Below are 19164 nucleotides of genomic sequence, written 5' to 3'. Positions count from 1 at the left end.
GAAGGAATGAGTGAAGAAAGCCTAGTAAAAGAGGTGTGGAAGGCAGAGGTGGAAGGAGTGAACATGAGGGTGTGACCAAGGATAAGATGGATGGATGGGGTAAAAGGGGCATTGGGAAAGAGGGGAGTGTCTGTTGAGGAAGGAAGAGAGAAGACAGAAGATAGGGGTGAGTGGAGAATGGTTGTATATGGATGATGCTGTGATGCATGGAAGGGTATGGGTGGGGGATGGGGGGTTAAGGAGAATGTGTGAATGATATTTTGATGCAGCTCAAAGGGATTTCTACCCATCTTCACTTTTTCTGCATGAGGGGATGGAGGGGGGGGTCACCAGTTTGATGAAACAGCCTTGCTGTGGATGTGCTGTGTGTTGCTACATTGCTTCTTACCCAGGGCAATGGGCAAGATGCAAGGATGACCTGCCATCCAGGAGGAGCCAAGAAAAGAGTGAGGGAGGGAGGGATGGTGAATGGGAGTGGAGTATGTGGGGATGAAATGGGTGGGAGTGGATTTATGCCTTTGACTTTGGCTACCTCCCTTGTAAGGGGGAAAAAGCCCTTGGTATATGTATGTATGTAACCAGCCAAGGCACCCACCCACTCCCACCCATTCCACTCCCAGCCACCACCCGTTGTTTCCCTCACATATTAGCTGCCTATTCTGCTTGGTAAAGAAATAGTTTAAAATTGCATTAATTATTGTCTTTGTAGAGATTCTTATAAATTTTATTTTATTGTAATTGACAGAAATATAGTTAATTATTAAACATATTTAGGACAATTACTGTATTACTTCTAATATATGTTTGAATTTTTTATATTTTTAGATTGACAAGATTGCAGAGGACTCAGCCAAAAAGGAAGAAATGAATGACAATAGCAAAACTGATGAAAATAATTCAGAGGAAGTCAATCTTCTTAAAAAGCAAATAGTAAATCTGGAAGAAGAAAAAGTAAACATGAAAATGGTATGCTTATATATTTATTTTGTAATTTTTGTGAAATAGCTGAAGTTGGAAACTGAACCATTATCATACGTTTTGTTTAACTGGAAGTTTGCTAGATAACTATACCTATGCATTTATTTATTTATTTTATTTTTTATTTTTACATTATTATAGTTTTAATTTATTATTAATATTTTTTTTTTTTTTTTTTTTTTTTTTTGCATCCGACCTAGATATGGATCAAAAGGTCTCCTGTCGGCATGCTCCGCCTTTGTAATCCTTTGTTATATATATATATATACGTATACATATATATATGAGAGAGAATCGGGTGGAGAAGGGCAGATGAAGATGTGTTGGGAATAGAGTTTATTGCCCTAACGTTGCGACCCACTTGGTCTTCTTCAGAGGACTACAGCATTACAGACGGATCACAAATCTTATATTTGCAGCGAGAGGGAACCCGCCAAGGTATGAGCGGAAGGGTCATGTTTTCCCTTTGGCTAACGATTTAATTATTAGGACACTTGCTGCTTTCGAGAGGCATTTAAATCTGTCTCTGTCATTGTTGTTCTTGCTGGTGGCAACAGAGACGGATTTAAATGCCTCTCGAAAGCAGCAAGTGTCCTAATAATTAAATTGTTAGCCAAAGGGAAAACATGACCCTTCCGCTCATACCTAGGTGGGTTCCCTCTCGCTACGAATATAAGAATTGTGAGCCGTCTATAATGCTGTAATCCTCTGAAGAAGACCAAGTTGGTCGCAACGTTAGGGCAATAAACTCTATTTCCAACACATCTTCGTTTGCCCTTCCCCACCCACATTCTCTCTCATTTGTCTGAAATAATTTTAAATATATATATATATATATATATATATATATATATATATATATATATATATATTTATATATATATATATATATATATATATATATATATATGTATATATATATATGTATTTTCAACTTGTATATACCAGAAATTCTTTTCCCCTTTATAATGGGTTTGACCAATTTATAAACCCATGTCACATTTGTCCCACACCCATTCAAAACTTATTCAATAATCTTCTCATCCTGGCACCAAGGGTATTAGGCAGGAGTGAGAGTCAAGGGAAGTGGGAAGTGAGCCAGTTGTTGTTTGCAGATGACACTTGCACTTATACCTACATTGGAGGACAGACTGAAGCAGTAGGTGGTAGAGTTTGGTGAGGATATGTGAGAGGAGAAAGATGAAAGTAACTGTGGGCAAAAGGTGATGAGATGTACAAAGAGTGATGGTGGAGGTGGGTTAGAGGTGAGTTTAAAGGGTGAGGCTAGAGGGAGTATTTCAGGTCACATGTAGCAGAGAATAGAGGAGTGTGGGCAGAGGTGAATTACAGAGTAAGGGAAACAAGTGAATGCCTGGGGGAAATGAAAGGTTATAAGAAGTAGGTATCTAGGAATGAAAGCAAAGAGAAACCTGTATTAGGGAGGGATTGTGCCTATGCATTTGTATGAAAGAGGAATTTGCAGTTTAAAGGAGGCAGAAAGGCAGAGCCCAATTGTGTTTGAGATGAAGTGGTTAAGAAGAATGGTAGGGGTTATGAGGATAGATAGAATGATAAATGTGAAGGTGAGATGGAGAGCAGGGGTGGAAAGGGAGCTGGCAGATAGGATTGATCAAAGAATACTGAGATAGTTTGGGCACATGGAAAGAATGAGTGAAGAAAGACTAGCAAAATTGAGTGTGGAAAGCAGAATTGGATAGAGTGAATTTAGTAGAAAGGTGAATGAAGTAAGTAACTGAGACATTGGTCATAAGAGGAATGTCTGTCGAGCAAGAATGAGAGAGGCAGTCTATTATGTGTTAGTTGGGTTTGGGAGTTGGAGGTGGGAAACAAATGACATTTATCATCTCTCTTTATGTGAAAAGTGGTGGAAATGAAGAGGCTGATAAAAAGAGAAAGTACATACATACATACATATACCAAGGCTTTTTTCCCCCTTACCAGGGGGGGTAGCCAAAAAGGACAAGACACAAAAACATTCCCACCCATTTCATCCCCGAAAACACTCCACACCCCTCCACCCTCCCTCCCATCTTAGCACCTCCTAGATGAAAGTGACCCATGTTTAGAGACTCCAGTGCCTACTCCTGAGGTAGAGATAAGGGTTTCAGTGGTTGTGGAAGATGAGCAAAGGGGAGGTGGTTGTATGAGGCCCTGGATCCCACAGAACCATTGCATGCAGGTCCTCATCATGTTTCATGAATAAAATTCTCCTGTATTTACCTAATTGTACATACATACATACATACATACATATACCAAGGCTTTTTCCCCCTTTCAAGGGAGGTAGCCAAAAAGAAAAAGGCATAAAATCATTCCCACCCATTCCATCCCTAAATACACTCTACTCCCCTCCACCTGCCCTCTTATCTTAGCACCTCCTGGATGATGGGTCATCCTTGTACATTGTCCACTGCCCTGGGTCAGAGGCAGTGTCGCAAGTCACAGCACATCCTAATTGTAGTATATAGTAAAGCAGCAACACTCATTGGATCCTGCCTCCTACTCTCCAATTTTATCATACCTAGCCTCAAATTCATGTAGAGCTCCAACTTTATTTATATCCTTGATTTCTAATTATATTTAGAATTGAATTTGTGCATCGTTAGAGCTTGGGCTGTATTACCTTCTAAGCAATGTCAAGTATTTATGCATTTATATAGAAAACTAGATTTCTTTGCAGTTTTCCATATAGATGCATAAATATGTAGAATAACTTAGAAGATGAACAAATGTAATCTTTACAAAATGTTTTTGTTTGACTAATTGAATTCTCACAGAGGGCTTTGTAGCTACAAAGCCCTCTGTGAGGGGCACTGTCCTAGCCTCCCGATAGGGGGGGGGGAGTGTGTGACGTTAAACCATATCATCATATCATCATCAATTGAATTCTTAAATTTTGCCAGACCATCAAAGGCCTGGAAAAGGAATTAGCATCTGGGAGTGGGGGAGGAACTCATGACACTCAGAGTGAGGTCATGAGCACAAGTACTATCAGCCGAATGGAAGACTCGCAGCGCATGAAGGACCTGGATGATACGTTTGAGGAACGCTTTATGAAGGTATGATGTATGAGTATTTAGTGAAAGCATGTCATTTGTGTTTGGTTAAAACAAGTTTGAAGATTCATTTACATGAATTCTTCGTTAGTGTACAGTGAGACCTCTCATTAACGGACGTTAATTAGCTGTGTTTGCGGTGTTTTGGCTGTGTTTTCGGTGTTTTTGGTGCTGTTGTTTAGTGCATGCAATCACTATGCCACCCAAAAACCACTCCAAAACACAGTGAAAACACCACAAACACAGCTAATTAATGTCCGATAATGAGAGGTCTCACTGTACTATGAATATTAATACATTTTGCTGTCAGAATGTCCAGCTGAATGAAATAGCCTGGCAATAGCCATAATAGAATAAGTAAATAAATAAAGAAGAGAATAAATAAATAAATAAAAATACAAATAGAATGATTATTATTAAAATGAATTCAGAGTGTAATGCAACCTCACGAGAATAATTGTTGGGAACCTTTTCATTAGAAGTAAAGGACAGGTCTTACATACAAACAAGAGACCACAAAGTATTGTTTGCATGAATTCCTCTTTTGCATTGTGTTAGGTTTAATGTACATTCTCTCAATCCTTGTTGTATGCTTACAGATGAAAAGTATTGCCATCAGGCTCAAGAAGAAAGTTGCTGAATTGACTCAGCAACTTAACTCATCTGAAGAGGGTAGAAAGAAGTTAAGTGTGGAGCGGGAGGAGATGAAGAAACGTGTGGATGCAGCAAGCAAAGATAAAGAAAATTTGAAGGCTCTCACCAAAAATATACAGGTGTTTTTTCTAGTACACGTTTATTTAAAAGAATAGACAAGTCAGAAGTAGCATACACTCATAAGGGTGGTAAATGCTCAGAATATAAGCCTTTTCAAACTAAAGTAAAACAAAACAAAAACACTGTAGATATGAAAATATAGTGAACAAAGGATGCCAAAAGCATTTGGGGCATGGGGTGTTTGAGTGAAAGTGGGAAACTAAAGTTGGTGATTAACATTGAGAACTCCATCTGTTGGTAATTTGGAGAAAGGGTAAGTTAGGCAGTGATCCTCTTAATAGGATCTTTAGGTACTAGCTGTGAAATGGAAATTGATGTAGAGAAAGTAGGAGGGAGCAGAATGGAGTGTCTGAATTGTCTATGCTAAAATGATGTTGAATAGATTCTTTTGTTTGTATTTACCTAGTTACCTAGTTGTATTTACCTAATTGTATTGTATGGGACGGGAGCTATGCTCGTTGTGACCCGTTTTCTTATCTCTTTACGTCTAGTTTTTTCTTGAAATCGTGTATAGTTCTGGCATTCACAGCAGAGGAAACAAGCCAACATGAGAAGCTTTTGATTTATATAATACATTCATTTGTGTTTTTTATTATTTTCACTGCTTTACATTTCTTTTCAGGTTTTACAAGGGGAGATTGATCGATTACAGGATCAAGTTGACAGTAAAGCAAAAGATTTAAAAGATCAAGATAAGCAATTAGTAGCTGTGGGGCAACAGCTTGCTGATGCAAAATCACAGATAGCAAATATGCAAGAAGAAAATGACCAACTGAAGAGGACTGTAGTGGTGAGATCAGAACTTAGGAGTATATTTTCTCTAATGATGCAAATTTAGAATAATATTGGGTGTCGGACAAAAAATTATTTGATTTATTTTCTTAGATATGTTTCCTTGGAGTGATGCATCATAAAAACTCTTTAGCTACTTGAGCTAGATTGTATATCCAGGAGATTTTGATCAAACTGAATCAGCCTCATTCAGCTGTGGAAACAACTCGCATATAAATGAGCAAAGTAAAGTTCGTAAACATCATCAACCTGGGAACTCACGGACTTGTTCTCACTAAGGATAGTTGGTTTTATTCAGTTTGCAAGGGACATTCTATGTATTTAAATGAAATCAATGTGTGGAAATTAAATTATTCATTCATGTTTTGGATTAGCATTAAAAAGGCTTGAAAATTATCTAGAGTAGAGGTAATTAGGAACCTACAAAATTCAAGGTTTCTTTTCCTTATTTATATTAGAATCTTGAGGAGACTATTAAAGAGCAGGCAGATGCATCAGAAAATGTTAGAGGTCAGGTCGCTGCTCTTGAGAAGAGACTGCAAGCAGAAGCAGATCAGAGGGAGGCATTAGAAGAGCGGAGGAAAAAAACGGATGAAAGAGTTGAAGAGGAGAGAACCAAAAGAGAGCGGTTGATGAAAGATTTGGAAGAAGCTAAACAGGTACATCATATTTCTTTACAATCAACCCCTTCATTTTAGGAGTCTATCCTGTTTATTTCTTCCTGCAAATGACAAGGTATTTTAGTTTGCTGAGGATCAGGTCTTTGACTGAAGAGAGTTTAGTGAGTCTCAATCCATTGCATTTAAGGCTGTGTCCTAAACAAATTACTGGTTGAAGTTACATACAGTACTACCTCTCATTAACGGACGTTAATTAGCTGTGTTTGCGGTGTTTTCGCTGTGTTTTCGGTGTTTTTGGTGCTGTTGTTTAGTGCTGTGCAATCACTATGCCACCCAAAAACCACTCCAAATCAACGGATTATTCACATCAACGGACACCGTTACCCCCCTTTTAGTCTGTTAATGAGAGGTAGTACTGTATGTGTATTCAGTCTTTTTTAAGTCATACATACATACATACATATACCAAGGCTTTTTCCCCCTTACAAGGGGGGTAGCCAAAAAGAAAAAGGCATAAGTCAAGATATGATAAATCTTTGTATAGGAACAAGATGTGACAAGAATAGCCTAATAACCTCATGTCTTGTAAAGCACTATTAAGTATATACATACATACTGTATATACATGCATACTATATAGTATATACACACATACATACATATGTACATACATACTTACTAGATGACCTTCTCTTCTATATAAGGAAGTGGTTGAGTCAAAGCATGTGTACATACATAATTACTAGAGGACCTTCTCTTCTATATAAGGAAGTGGTCGAGTCAAAGCATATACCCATCCAACAGCCATCCCACGCCCATCAGAATTCATTTGTCACCCTCTCTGTGTTAGTACCTTATGTGGGAAGGGCCAGCCTGTCCCTATTTACACATAAAATACAATTGGGAAAGGTTCATTCATATACTCCACTCTCAACTGAATACAGTGACATTCAGAACTCTTCCAGTCTTCTTTTTGGTCACTTTTACATAATCCATTAAAACCCTCTTGACTATCCCACCAACCATCTTGGCCCTTATACACTCATGTAGATCTTTTTTCATAAATAGTGTGTTTGGTATCATTACCCAGTCAATAGGTCAATCACTTATTGCTTTGTGTTTTGATGACTGTAAATCGACAACTCAACAGCAGCTGACAACAGCTGCCCAGGATGTAACACTTCACCCCATACCATACAACACATAATGGAAGACTGCATTATACACAATCATGCACGCAAACAACACAAAATACACTCTATAAAGGATTTGTGGGAAAACCCAGTTTCGGCAGTAGCATTCCTTGGGGAGACGGGACTGCTCGGACAGACAGTCTAGGGAACGACAACAACAACAACAACAACAGTCCCCAGGACATCTCACAGATGTTTCTGAAAGAGATCTTAGACCGTTGCATATGTTGTACTTGCATGGGCCTTTTGGTATATGTATGTATGCATGCATGTATGGTAGGAAGACTGTTCATTGGGTGATTAGCCCTGCTGACTTAACTGTGAGTTTGGCATGAAATGAATACTCCATGCTATACATTCCATCATGCTCGACTCACTTGAATGAAATTTTCATGCATAAAAAACTTGTTTGAAATAAGTTTATTGCTTATATGTGAATTTGTATACTGGAAAGAAACATAAAGAAGGAGTGATGTCATCAAATAAAAAGGTTTATAGAATTGTTGAATGTAGAGGGGGTGGGGGATGTGGGGGGATTGAGGAGAGGTTGTATGTGAATGATATTTTGACATAGCCCAAAGGGATTTCTTCCCGTCTTCTCTATTTTCCCTATGAGGGGATGGAGAGGTGGGGGTCACTGATTAAGTGAAACGGCCTTGCTGTGGATGCGGTGTGTCCTGCTGCATTGACTCTGACCCAGGCAGTGGGCAGTAGATGGGGATGATCCTTCTTCCAGGAGGTGTTAAAATGAGAGTGATAAGAGTGAGAGTGTGTGAGAGTGATAACTAATGGGGAGATATAAAGTACATTGATAGAGATAAAAGCTGATAAAGCCATGAAAGTGGTGGTGATAGTGAAATGGCCAGTGATTTGATTTAACATTGCAAACTTGACCTGTCAGGAGGCTAGGAATGTGCCTGGGGCAATGGATTGAGTGGTTAGTTTTGCCAAATATTCTAAATATAATGTAGTTTTTGCCTGTTTGCCTTGTGCATCCAAATGATAAAGAATATATTCACAATATTGTTACCAAACACTGACTTAATATTTTGTTTTGACTTTGTTCACACTATTGCTGTCAGTATGTTCCATTTGATTATTGCTTTATTTGTGAAGTTGAATTTACTTAAATATATTTTATATTTTATATATTTTCCATATGTTTTATAAGGTCTTCCAAGGTCATAGTAATTCAACTTTAATGATGTTTCCAGGACTCAAAGAAGAGCAGTCTTATGGATTTAGAGATACGGGACTATGAACGAACAGTGTCGGAGCTTACAGCAACAATAGCAGAAAAGGATAAAGAACTTATAACTCTACAGAATGGTCTAGAGCATGAAAAGGAACATGTCCATAGCCTCAAAGATCAGATCACTCACCTGTCAAATCAAGAAGCAACAGAAAGGGAACGAGCAGAGAAAATGAAGGTAAATACTTACTGGTAAACCTTTGACTTTCATAGTTGTCACATATATTTATTGTGAGTGTCACCAAACAATTTTAGCCAGCTTAAGGAGAGTTGTCTTGTAGCACTTCCCCAGTAGGGTCCAACAGCCAGAGCCTGGTTATTTCCACTGCTTCATTATATGGTGAGGCTCCACCCCCTTCCAGACAAAAACATCCCTTCAGACCATGACATTTCATCATCCATTTATAACCACTCTCCATTCACCCATCTTTTACACACTCTCTTCCTTATTTTATGATGTTCCTTTTGTACTATGTGCACCCTTCCTCCACCCATCCATCCACCTCATTCTTGGTCTTCCCCTCAAGTTCTTTCCACCCACTTCTGCTTTCCACATTCATTCTCTCCATATGTCCACACCATCTCAGCAACCTTTGATCTGCCAGCTTTCCACCCTATTTTCTGCCTCACTTCCGCATTTCTCACTCAGGTCATCCTCATAACACCCATTATACTTCTTAAATGCTTAAAATTGCAAGTCTCTTCTCTATACATAGCTATATGAGGTGGATGGATGGTTGAAGGGGGCCTTGGATGTAAATGGAATACCTGTGGAGCAAAATAGAAAGTGTGCAAAAGAGGAGCGAGTGGATTGTGTATAGGTGAATAGATGACATGGCCCAAAGGGATATTCTCATCAACTTTTTACGATATTGAGTTGATGAAGCGGTTGAGGTAAATCAGGTCTAGCTTTGGCAGTCAGGCTCTGCTGTGGAAGTGTTGTGATGGAGGGAAGCAGAAAAGAGTGGTAGTAGAATTTAAAAAATTATCAGCATTCTTCTATGTGTGGAGATTAAAGGAATCGTGTACGACTCTGGTCTGACTAAACTGAGCTGGTGCTGAATAGTGATTGTCTGCATGTTTGCAATTCAATGCCCCTGGTCTCTCTCCCGTGGCCTCTGGTGAGGACCATAAGTCACTTAGAGTAGAGATATTGTGTTGTTGCTTTGGGAATGTAAGTGTGGGGCATAGTAGTATGTGGTGGTCTGTGTCTTCTGTGTGGTGGTTGCATCTGGGGCAGTTTGTATTTGTATATACACACATACACCATAGGCTTTTTTCCCCCTCGCAAGGGAGGTAGCCAAAAAACAAAGGCAGAAAATCCACTCTTACCCATTCCATCCCCACATACTCCACTCCCATCCACCCCCTTCCCTCCCTCTTATCTTTGCTCCTCCTGGATGATGGGTCATCCCTGCATCTTGCCCACTGCCCTTGGTCAGAAGCAGTGTCACAAGACACAACACATCCACAGCAAGGGCACTTCATTAAATCGACGACCCCATCTCTCTGTCCTCTCATGCAGAAAAGGAGAAGATGGGGAGAAATCCCTTTGAGCTGCTTCAAATTATTATATCACACATACTCCCTCACCCCCCATCCTCTACCCACATCCTACCATGCATCACAGCATCATCCATACACAACCATTCTCCATTCCCTTCCCTCCTCAACAGACATTCCCCTCTTTCTCAATGCACCATTTAACCCATCCATCCATCTCATCCTTTGTTGCCCCCCTCATGTTCACTCCTTCCACCTCTGCCTTCCACACCTCTTTTACCAGTCTTTCTTCACTCATTCTTTCCATGTGTCCAAACCATCCCAATACTTCATGAACCCTATTTTCCAACTCCGTTTCCACCCCTGTTCTCTTCCACACCTCATTTCTCACTCTATCCAGCCTAGGAACCTCTATCATACTTCTCAGGCACCTCGTCTCAAACACATTAAAACTTCTCTCTTCTCTTATATTCCATGTTTCTGCCCTATACTGTGCTGTTGGTACAATCACTCCTTCAGACAATCTCTTCTTAGCATCCATTACCAAATGTCTATTTCTCACTACACTTTTTAATCTTCCAAGGCATTTACTTGCTTCTCTCAATCTACATTCTACCTCCACCTACACTCCTCCCTTTCCTGCCACATTTGCACCCAAGTATCTAAAACTATCCACTTCCTCCAGTCCCTCTCCCTTGATACTCACTTCCAGTCTGCTGCCACTTTCTCCCTTGTACATTTCATCACCTTACTTTTACATACATACATATACCAAAGGCTTTTTTCTCCTTATAAGGGAAGTAGCCAGAAAACAAAGGCATAAAAACCACTCCCACCCATTCCATCCCCATTCTTCCTCCACTCCTAGTTCTACTCTATCCTTCACTCCCTCCTCTCTCAGCTTCTTCTTGTACTTCTCCTTTTCTTTCTCATTTAAGCAGTTTACTCTGAGCATCTCCCCACCTTTTGTCCATTTCCTCTCTCTCCCTCTATCCTCCACTTTCAACTTACCTTTCAGCAAAAAATTATTTGATATTCCTCCACTCTCTTCCCTTAGAACATGTACATCCTTAACTCTTCCTACTATTCTCCTGGTTACCATTATATAGTCCATTAATGCCCTATCTACCACCCATTCACCACCCTTTCCCATATGTACTTATGCTTGACTTTCTTCCAAAACACTGTATTTGCTATCATCAACTCTGTTGACACATTTCCACCATCAACTCTCCACTATGATTTTTTCCTGGAACTGCATACTTCCCAACCACTCTTTCTATTGGTTTATTTCCTACCCTAGCATTAAGGTCCCCCAATACCACTACATTGACATTTCTCCCTAAAACCTCAATGCACTCATTTAAATCTACCCAAAAAGCCTCTCCTGTGTATTCTTTTCACTACTAGACCCATATGCACTTACAAAAACCCACATCTCCCTTCCCAGTTTCACCTTCATCCACATTAAACTTAAAGAAATATCCTTCCACTCCACACATTTACCTAACTCTTCACTTACTAGTATAGCCAACCCTTTTGTCCCTCATCCTCTCTTCCCTACTGAGACCCTGCCAACTACACTCCCAAACTCAAACTTGCCCCTCCCTTTCAACCTAGTTTCACTCAATGCCAACACATCCATCTTTCTTCTCACAAACATGCTGCCTATCTCTTCCATTTTACTCTTATCTGCACCACATCCATGCACATTAAAAGACCCAAACCTTAGGGTTCTGATTGGAAAACTCCTCTCAGACCTGCTTATGCCTTTTTTTTTTTTTTTTTTTTTTTTTTTTTTTTTTTTTTTTTTTTTTTTTTTTTTTTTTTTTTTTTTATCCCCTATTGTATTTGTGACCAGGCTTATTCTCATTTGATACTGTCTTAATGACAGATGGTGTTCTGTGTGCAGGTGTGCTAGTGTGGTTCTAGTCTGGTGTTGGAGGGTTTTCCTTATGGAACTTATATCTGGGGGTTGTTATCAGAATATTGAATTTAGTGATCTCCCTTGAAGGGCTTGCTTAATTAATTATCAGAGCGTGAATATGTTTCTAAGTGGATGTTTTGTATGGTTTGGGTGGTAGGTTGTGGTTGATGTTTGAGTAGTATGCTGCTGGTGTTGTTTTATTGTTGTGTTTTGTTGGTGGTGCATGTGTGATGTACAAAGGATGTGTGTTGTTAAGGGTTCTGGGCTAGAATTGTGTCCCTGTCATTTTCATATGAAGTTCTATTGGGAGTATTTTGGTTTTTGAATGTAGTTGTCTTGTAGAGATGATTTTGGTGCATCCTGTTATTTCTCTCAGTGCTCCATTCTACAGTGTTTGTAAATTGTTTATGTGTGATTTACTGATTGTTGTGAACTATGCTGTGAAGGCATATTCTAAGGAGATTCTTATGAACTGTTTATAGATGGTTTTTGATAGGTTTGTTTTCTTGTTGATTTTTACTGTTAGGATTTTCATATGTGTATCAAATATTAGAATCAGAATTGTAGGGTTTCTTTCCAATGGCAGGGTTTGGCCATTTAATTTTACCATGAGGGGATGGAGAAGGGGGTCACTGATTTAATGAAGCGGCCTTGCTGTGGATGGGCTGTGTCTTGCAGCACTGCTTCTGACCCAGGGCAGTGGACAAGATGCAGGGATGACCTGTCATCCAAGAGGTGCCAAGATAAGAGGGAGGGAAGAGGGTAGAGGGGAGGGGAGTATGTAGGGGATGGAATGGGTGGGAGGGTTTTCTATGCCTTTTTTTTCTACCTTTCTTGTAAGGGGGAAAAATCCTTTGTTATATGTATGAGGTGGTTTTTTGATTCATGGTTGTCTGGAGTAAGAAGTGTTACTGTTGATTTCTGGGGGTGATGATTCCATTCTGTTACATTATTTCTGATCCATTGTTCCAGTTTGTTCAAGTATACTTGAGTGTTTTTTGCTGCTATTTTGTATGTACTGTGTTGCGTTATTATTCTCAAATCATCTGCATGTGAGAGAACACATGTCTTTAGTTCTGGTTCAGAAGTTGGTAGATTGCTCATGAAGAGGTTGAACAGTAATGGTGAAAGTATTGCACTTTGAGGGACTCCATTGTAGTCTTTTTGTGTTTAAGATGTAGTTGTTTTGGGTAGCTGTATTGTCTTCCCCTGTTATAAAGTTGGATAACCACTTCTTGCCATTGTTATGGATATTTGTCTCAATGATCTTTTTGAATAGTATGTGTCTGGGGACCTTGTCTGTAGCAGCCATAACTTTTTTTTTTTTTTTTTTTTTTTTTTTTTTTTATAATAATCCTTCTAATATTTGTGTGATGTTTGAGCAGAGCTGATAGAGTGTCCTTTTTTGAAACCATGTTAATTGGGGGAAGCTCACTGGCTGAGCGGGTTAGGGTGTCGTTACTTGCGGCGAAGGTCAAGGTGAGGGCGGTTTGAATCCTGTCACCAGCGAAGTTGAACCAAGGGCATGGTTTATTAAATTCCATGCTACAAAGCCCTCTGTGAGGGGCACCGTCCTAGCCTCCTGATAGGGGGGAGTGTGTAATGTTAAACTATATCATCCCTGCTTCTGACCCAGGGCAGTGGACAGGGTGCAGGGATGACCCGTCATCTAGGAGGTGCTAAGATGGGAGGGAGGGTGGAGGGGTGTGGAGTGTTTTCGGGGATGAAATGGGTGGGAATGTTTTTGTGCCTTGTCCTTTTTGGCTACCCCCCTGGTAAGGGGGAAAAAAGCCTTGGTGTATGTATGTATGTATGTATCATCATCATGTTAATTGGGGAAGTTAGGTATTTCTGATTTGGTGCTTGCTGAAACCAACCTTTCCATCAGCTTGGATATTGTGGATATGAGTGAGATTTTTGTGTGATTCGGAGTCCTCTGGTGGTTTGTTTGGCTTCAAGGTTGGTATTGTTTGACCTTTCTTCCAGATGTTTGGGATGATGTTTAGCCAGGAGTTATTGAAAATATCATTTAGGCTCTTATAACAATGTTGTTTGTATATATGTCTATGTAAATAAGGAAATAATTTCTTTCACAGAAACTCTTGCTTGATCATAAAAGTCAATTAGCAGAGCTCAGATTATCCCAAGAAAAACATGTTGCAGAGCAGGGAGCAAGTCGTTCTGCCATTGAACAACTAACACAGGTAAAAAGTAATTTTGATTTTAACCTTCAAAAATTAATTCATATTTCAGTCATATACTACAGTCCATGAGTTGATATGTTTAATATTATGATTAATGTAAAATGTGTCAGGAAAAAGAAGGATGTGAAAGAAGTTGGAAGAGAAGTGAAAAGGAATACTTGAGAAAGACTTAGAATGAGGGAAATGTACTTGTACATGATGTGGATTCAGCAGGGGGAAGGGGACAGAAGAAAAAACATACATGAGAGGAAGGAAAAAAATTAAAGACATGGTGATATGGACCTCCTGAAAGAGAGTGTGTACATATATAGAGAGAAGGAAGTAAATGAAGGAGAGTACTCTTATGTATGTTTGTATGTATGTACGTATATATATATATATATATATATATATATATATATATATATATATATATATATATATATATATATATATATATATATATATATATATATATATATATATATATATATATTATGAAAGGGCAAAGAAAGTACTCCTATCTTTGTCCTTTGGTTTTGAAGTTTGGTAACCCAATAGTGATAGGTTGGTTGGCAAGATATTATAGATGGGTAAATGTTTCTTTATGATGAGAATTTATTGCATTAATTAGGAATGTATTTCTTTAGTGTAAATTTTGGTAAGAAGATAAAATGCATGTGATGGATTTAGTATTTTTGTTCTTTATGTATCACACACTTACCTTGCAGGAAGTTGAAAAACAAAAATTGGTCTTAGCAGAAGTTAGTTCGGAAAAGTCTAGACTGGAAGACTATGGACGCAAAATCAAAACAACAGGAGAAAGACAGGTAAATATTGTCAGATTTATCAATGTTTATGAATATTACAATGTGCCAGTGCCCATTGTTGGTTCCCATGTTGCCCTTTTCTTGATAGACTCAGAATATTGTAGTAATGAAATTTAGGAGCATACTGCATTTGTTTATTTATTTAAGTGTTAAGCTGTTTACTTATGTATCCATCATGTTTGTATGTAATATATATTTACAATATATGTACAATTTTTTGATACCAGATCAGTGGGCATTTTGAGATAATCTGCACTCCTCCCACTAAGGAGACTATTAACCATTTCTTGTCACTATTGTAGATATTATTATCATTTATTATTTTGGTAAAAAAATAAGATGGTATGTGTGAATGATATTTTGATGCAGCCTGAAGGGATTTCACCCTATCTTCTCTTTTTCTGCATGAGGGGATGGAGAGGGGGGAGGTTCGTCAATTAAATGAAGTGGCCTTGCTGTGGATGTGCTGTGTCTTGCTACATTGCCTCTGACTCGGGGCAGTGGGCGAGGTGCAGGGATGACCTGTCATCTAGGAGGAGCCAAGAAGAGAAGAGAGGGAGGGGTGGTGAATGGGAGTGGAGTATGTGGGGATCAAATGGTTGGGAGTGGATTTTATGCTTTTGTTTTTTGCTACCTCCCTTGTAAGGGGGAAACAGCCATTGGTATATCTGTGGTGTATGTATTATTTTTTATGTTTATTATTATTGTTGTGATGCATGAGGTGGAATGGGTGGGGGGATGAGGGATGAGGTAGTATGTGTGAGCAAAATTTGACGCAGCCCGAAGGGATTTCTCCCCGTCTTCTCCTTTTATGCATGGGGGGACGGAGAGGGGGGGGTCGCCGATTTAATGAAGCGGCCTTGCTGTGGATGTGCTGTGTCTTGCGACACTGCTTCTGACCCAGGGCAGTGGACAAGGTGCAGGGATGACCCGTCATCCAGGAGGTGCTATGATAAGAGGGAGGGTGGAGGGGTGTGGAGTGTATTCAGGGATGGAATGGGTGGGAATGATTTTATGCCTTTTCCTTTTTGGCTACCTCCCTTGTAAGGGGGAAAAAGTCTTGGTATATGTATGTATATTTATTACATACATATAAGGGAGGTAGCCAAAAAACAAAGGCATAGAAACCACTCCCACCCTATCCCCTACATATTCCACTCCCCTCTACATTCTTCCCTCCCTCTTATCTTGGCACCTCCTGGATGTCTGGACATCCCTACATTTTGTCCACTGCCCTGGGTCACAAGCAGTGTCGCAAGACACAGCACATCCACAGCAAAGCACAAGGGGAGAATGTGGCAGTAGACTGGAGGTGAGTATTAAGGGAAAGAGACTAGAGGAGGTGGATAGTTTTAGATACTTTGGTGTGAATGTGGCAAGAAAGGGAGGATTGGAGGTGGAGGTAGAATGTAGACTGAGAGAAGCGAGTAAATGCTTTGGGGGATTTAAAAGTGTAATGAGAAATAGACATTTGGGAATGGATGCTAAGAGGAGATTGTATGAAGGAATGATTGTGCCGACAGTACTGTACAGGGCAGAAACATGGAACATAAGAGGAGAAGAGAGGAGTAGTTTGAATGTGTCTGAAATGAGGTGCCTGAGAATTATTATAGGGGTTACTAGGTTGAATAGAGTGAGAAATGAGGACGTGAGGAGGAGAATGGGGTGGAAAGGGAGTTGGGAGATAGGGTTGATGAAAGAGCATTGGGATGGTTTGGACACATGGAAAGAATGATAAGAAAGATTAGTAAAAGAAGTGTGGAAGGCAGAGGTGGAAGGAGTGAACATGAGGGGGCAACCAAGGATGAGATGGATGGATGAGTTAAAAGGGGCATTGGGGAAGAGGAATGTCTGTTGAGGAAGGACGGGTAGAAGACAGAAGATAGGGGTGAGTGGAGAATGGTTGTGTATGGATAATACTGTGATTTATAGAAGGGAGTGGGGTGGGGGATGGGGGATGAGGGAGTATGTTTGAATGATATTTTGATGCAGCTGGAAGGGGTTTCTCCCCATCTTCTCTTTTTGTGCATGAGAGGACAGAAAGGGGGTTCAGTGATTAAATAAAGTGGCCTTGCTGTGGATGTGCTGTGTCTTGTTAACTTGCTTCTGACCCAGGGCAGTGGGTGAGATGCAGGGATGACCTGTCATCCAGGAAGAGCCAAGAAAATAGGGAGTGGGGTGAATGGGAGTGGAGTATGTGGGGATGAAATGGGTGAAAGTGGATTTATGCCTTTGACTTTGGCTACCTCCCTTGTAAAGGGGAAAAAGCCCTTAGTATATGTATGTATTGTATTTTATATATATATATATATATTTTTCTTATGTGTCTAGGGTCTAATAATTGTTGTGTTGATGTTTTTTGCCACCAAAACTTTCATTTCTTTTCTGCCCAAGATGTCTTGACCCTGGAAGCTACTTATAAGGCAAAGAGCCTTGCTGGTTTTGGGGAAGAAGTTCCTTTTCTTCTTAAACCTTTGGTATATACTGTACTGGGAGTGAAATGGGTGGGAGTGGGTTTGTGCTCTTTGACTTGGCTACCTCCCTTATAAGGGGGAAAAAGCCCATAGGTAGATAGATATATTGTACATGGACACCTTGATGACATTCATTTTTTCATCTTTATATAGGTAGAATTACTTGAAGAGCAAACACATCAGCAGAAAGAAGAAATTGACCAGTTGAATAGTCAGCTAAAAGCAGTAAAGGAAGAATTTGAAGGTATAGTAATCTAATACCAGTCATGTTACTGGTTCAAAAGAGTTATATTCTTTTATTGAAAGAAAGATGCTGGCTAAACGGGTTAGAGTGTCGCTACTTGCAGTGAAGGTTGAAGTGGTGGCAGTTCAAACCCTGCTGCCGGGAGTTGAACCAAGGTTTCATTAAATTCCACACTATAAAGTCCTCTGTAAGGGCCACTGTCCTAACCTTCTGATAGGGGGAGTTTTGTAACATAAAACTGAATTATTGTTATAAGAAGAGAAGAGAGGATTTTTAGTATTTTGTGTATTTTGTGTTTCTGCATGAGGGGATGGAGAGGGGAGTTACCGATTAAATGAAGCAGCATTGCTGTGGATGTACTGTGTCTTGCTGCATTGCTTCTGATCTGGGGTGAAGGGTGAGATACAGGGATGACCCGTCATCCAGGAGGAGCAAAGATGAAAAGGAGGGAGGGAGGGGTGGTGAATGGGAGTTGGAATGGGTGGGAGTGGAATTATACCTTTTGACTTTGTCTACCTTCCTTGTAAGGGGGGAAAAAGCCCTTGGTATATGTATGTACATATATTTTGTCTACAGTTACCAACATTTCTGTCCTTGGGGACAGTATTGTACTTTTTAATGTAGTTTCCAACCATAAGAGAATGCTGCATTGCTCTGGTCCATAGGGGTGCGACCAAATTCCATAAAAGTTTTTCTGTAACTGGTAACAGGTGGAGTGAAATATATGAGAGTAAGGTCTCATAATTTTTTTGTTGGGTGTTAAAAAGTGATCAACTTTTTACAACAGGGTTCAAAGTGCGAGCCCACAGTGTACTCCGGCAGAAGAGCAAACCCCAGGAATTGAATATTGATGAAGTCAAGGCTGAAAAAGAGCAGTTACAGTCAGAATGTGAAGCTGCACGTCTCAAGATTCAGCAGTTACAGTTAAGTATCTTCTCCTTTTTCTCTTATTTATTTATTGTTGCTTTACTGTGTCTTGCTGCATTGCTTCTGACCCAAGGTAGTGGGTGGGATACAAGGATGACCTGTCATCCATCAGGAGTTAAGATGAGGTGGAGGAAAGGGTGGTGGATGGGAGTGGAATGGGTGGGAATGGGTACTTGCCTTTTGACTTGGCTACCTCCCTTGTAAGGGGGAAAAAGCCCTTGGTATATGGATAGATTATTGTTTTCAAGTATAGGTAGTTCATAATTTATGTGGTTGTAGGGACCAAGAGGCATCATGTTAAAAAAAAAAAAAAATGAATAAATAAATGAAAAATAAAATGAAATAAAATAAAGATAAAAATAAATAAGTTGGGGGTGGGGGGATCAGCAG

At 39.7% G+C, this 19164-nt stretch overlaps 1 protein-coding gene across 10 annotated transcripts in view; it reads left to right on the top strand.

Moving 5' to 3' along the window:
• GCC185 (GRIP and coiled-coil domain containing 185 kDa) overlaps positions 1 to 19164 on the top strand; it is a 71543-nt gene that overhangs the window by 23176 nt on the left and 29203 nt on the right. For 9 of the 10 annotated variants that reach the window (XM_076179336.1, XM_076179340.1, XM_076179343.1 and 6 more), the window contains 10 exons: positions 826 to 966; positions 3903 to 4058; positions 4655 to 4828; positions 5452 to 5619; positions 6080 to 6280; positions 8649 to 8864; positions 14213 to 14320; positions 15031 to 15129; positions 17757 to 17847; positions 18635 to 18770. In XM_076179336.1, the coding sequence (XP_076035451.1) occupies positions 826 to 966; positions 3903 to 4058; positions 4655 to 4828; positions 5452 to 5619; positions 6080 to 6280; positions 8649 to 8864; positions 14213 to 14320; positions 15031 to 15129; positions 17757 to 17847; positions 18635 to 18770 (1490 nt within the window). The remainder of the gene's footprint in view (positions 1 to 825; positions 967 to 3902; positions 4059 to 4654; positions 4829 to 5451; positions 5620 to 6079; positions 6281 to 8648; positions 8865 to 14212; positions 14321 to 15030; positions 15130 to 17756; positions 17848 to 18634; positions 18771 to 19164) is intronic. The other variant, XM_076179344.1, reaches the window with a different exon arrangement.

The sequence above is a fragment of the Oratosquilla oratoria genome, chromosome 42 (assembly GCF_046742065.1).
Source record: "Oratosquilla oratoria isolate Oo_2021 chromosome 42, ASM4674206v1, whole genome shotgun sequence".
Classification (NCBI taxonomy): Eukaryota; Metazoa; Arthropoda; class Malacostraca; order Stomatopoda; family Squillidae; genus Oratosquilla; species Oratosquilla oratoria.
This window is presented reverse-complemented; position numbering and strand designations above follow the sequence as displayed.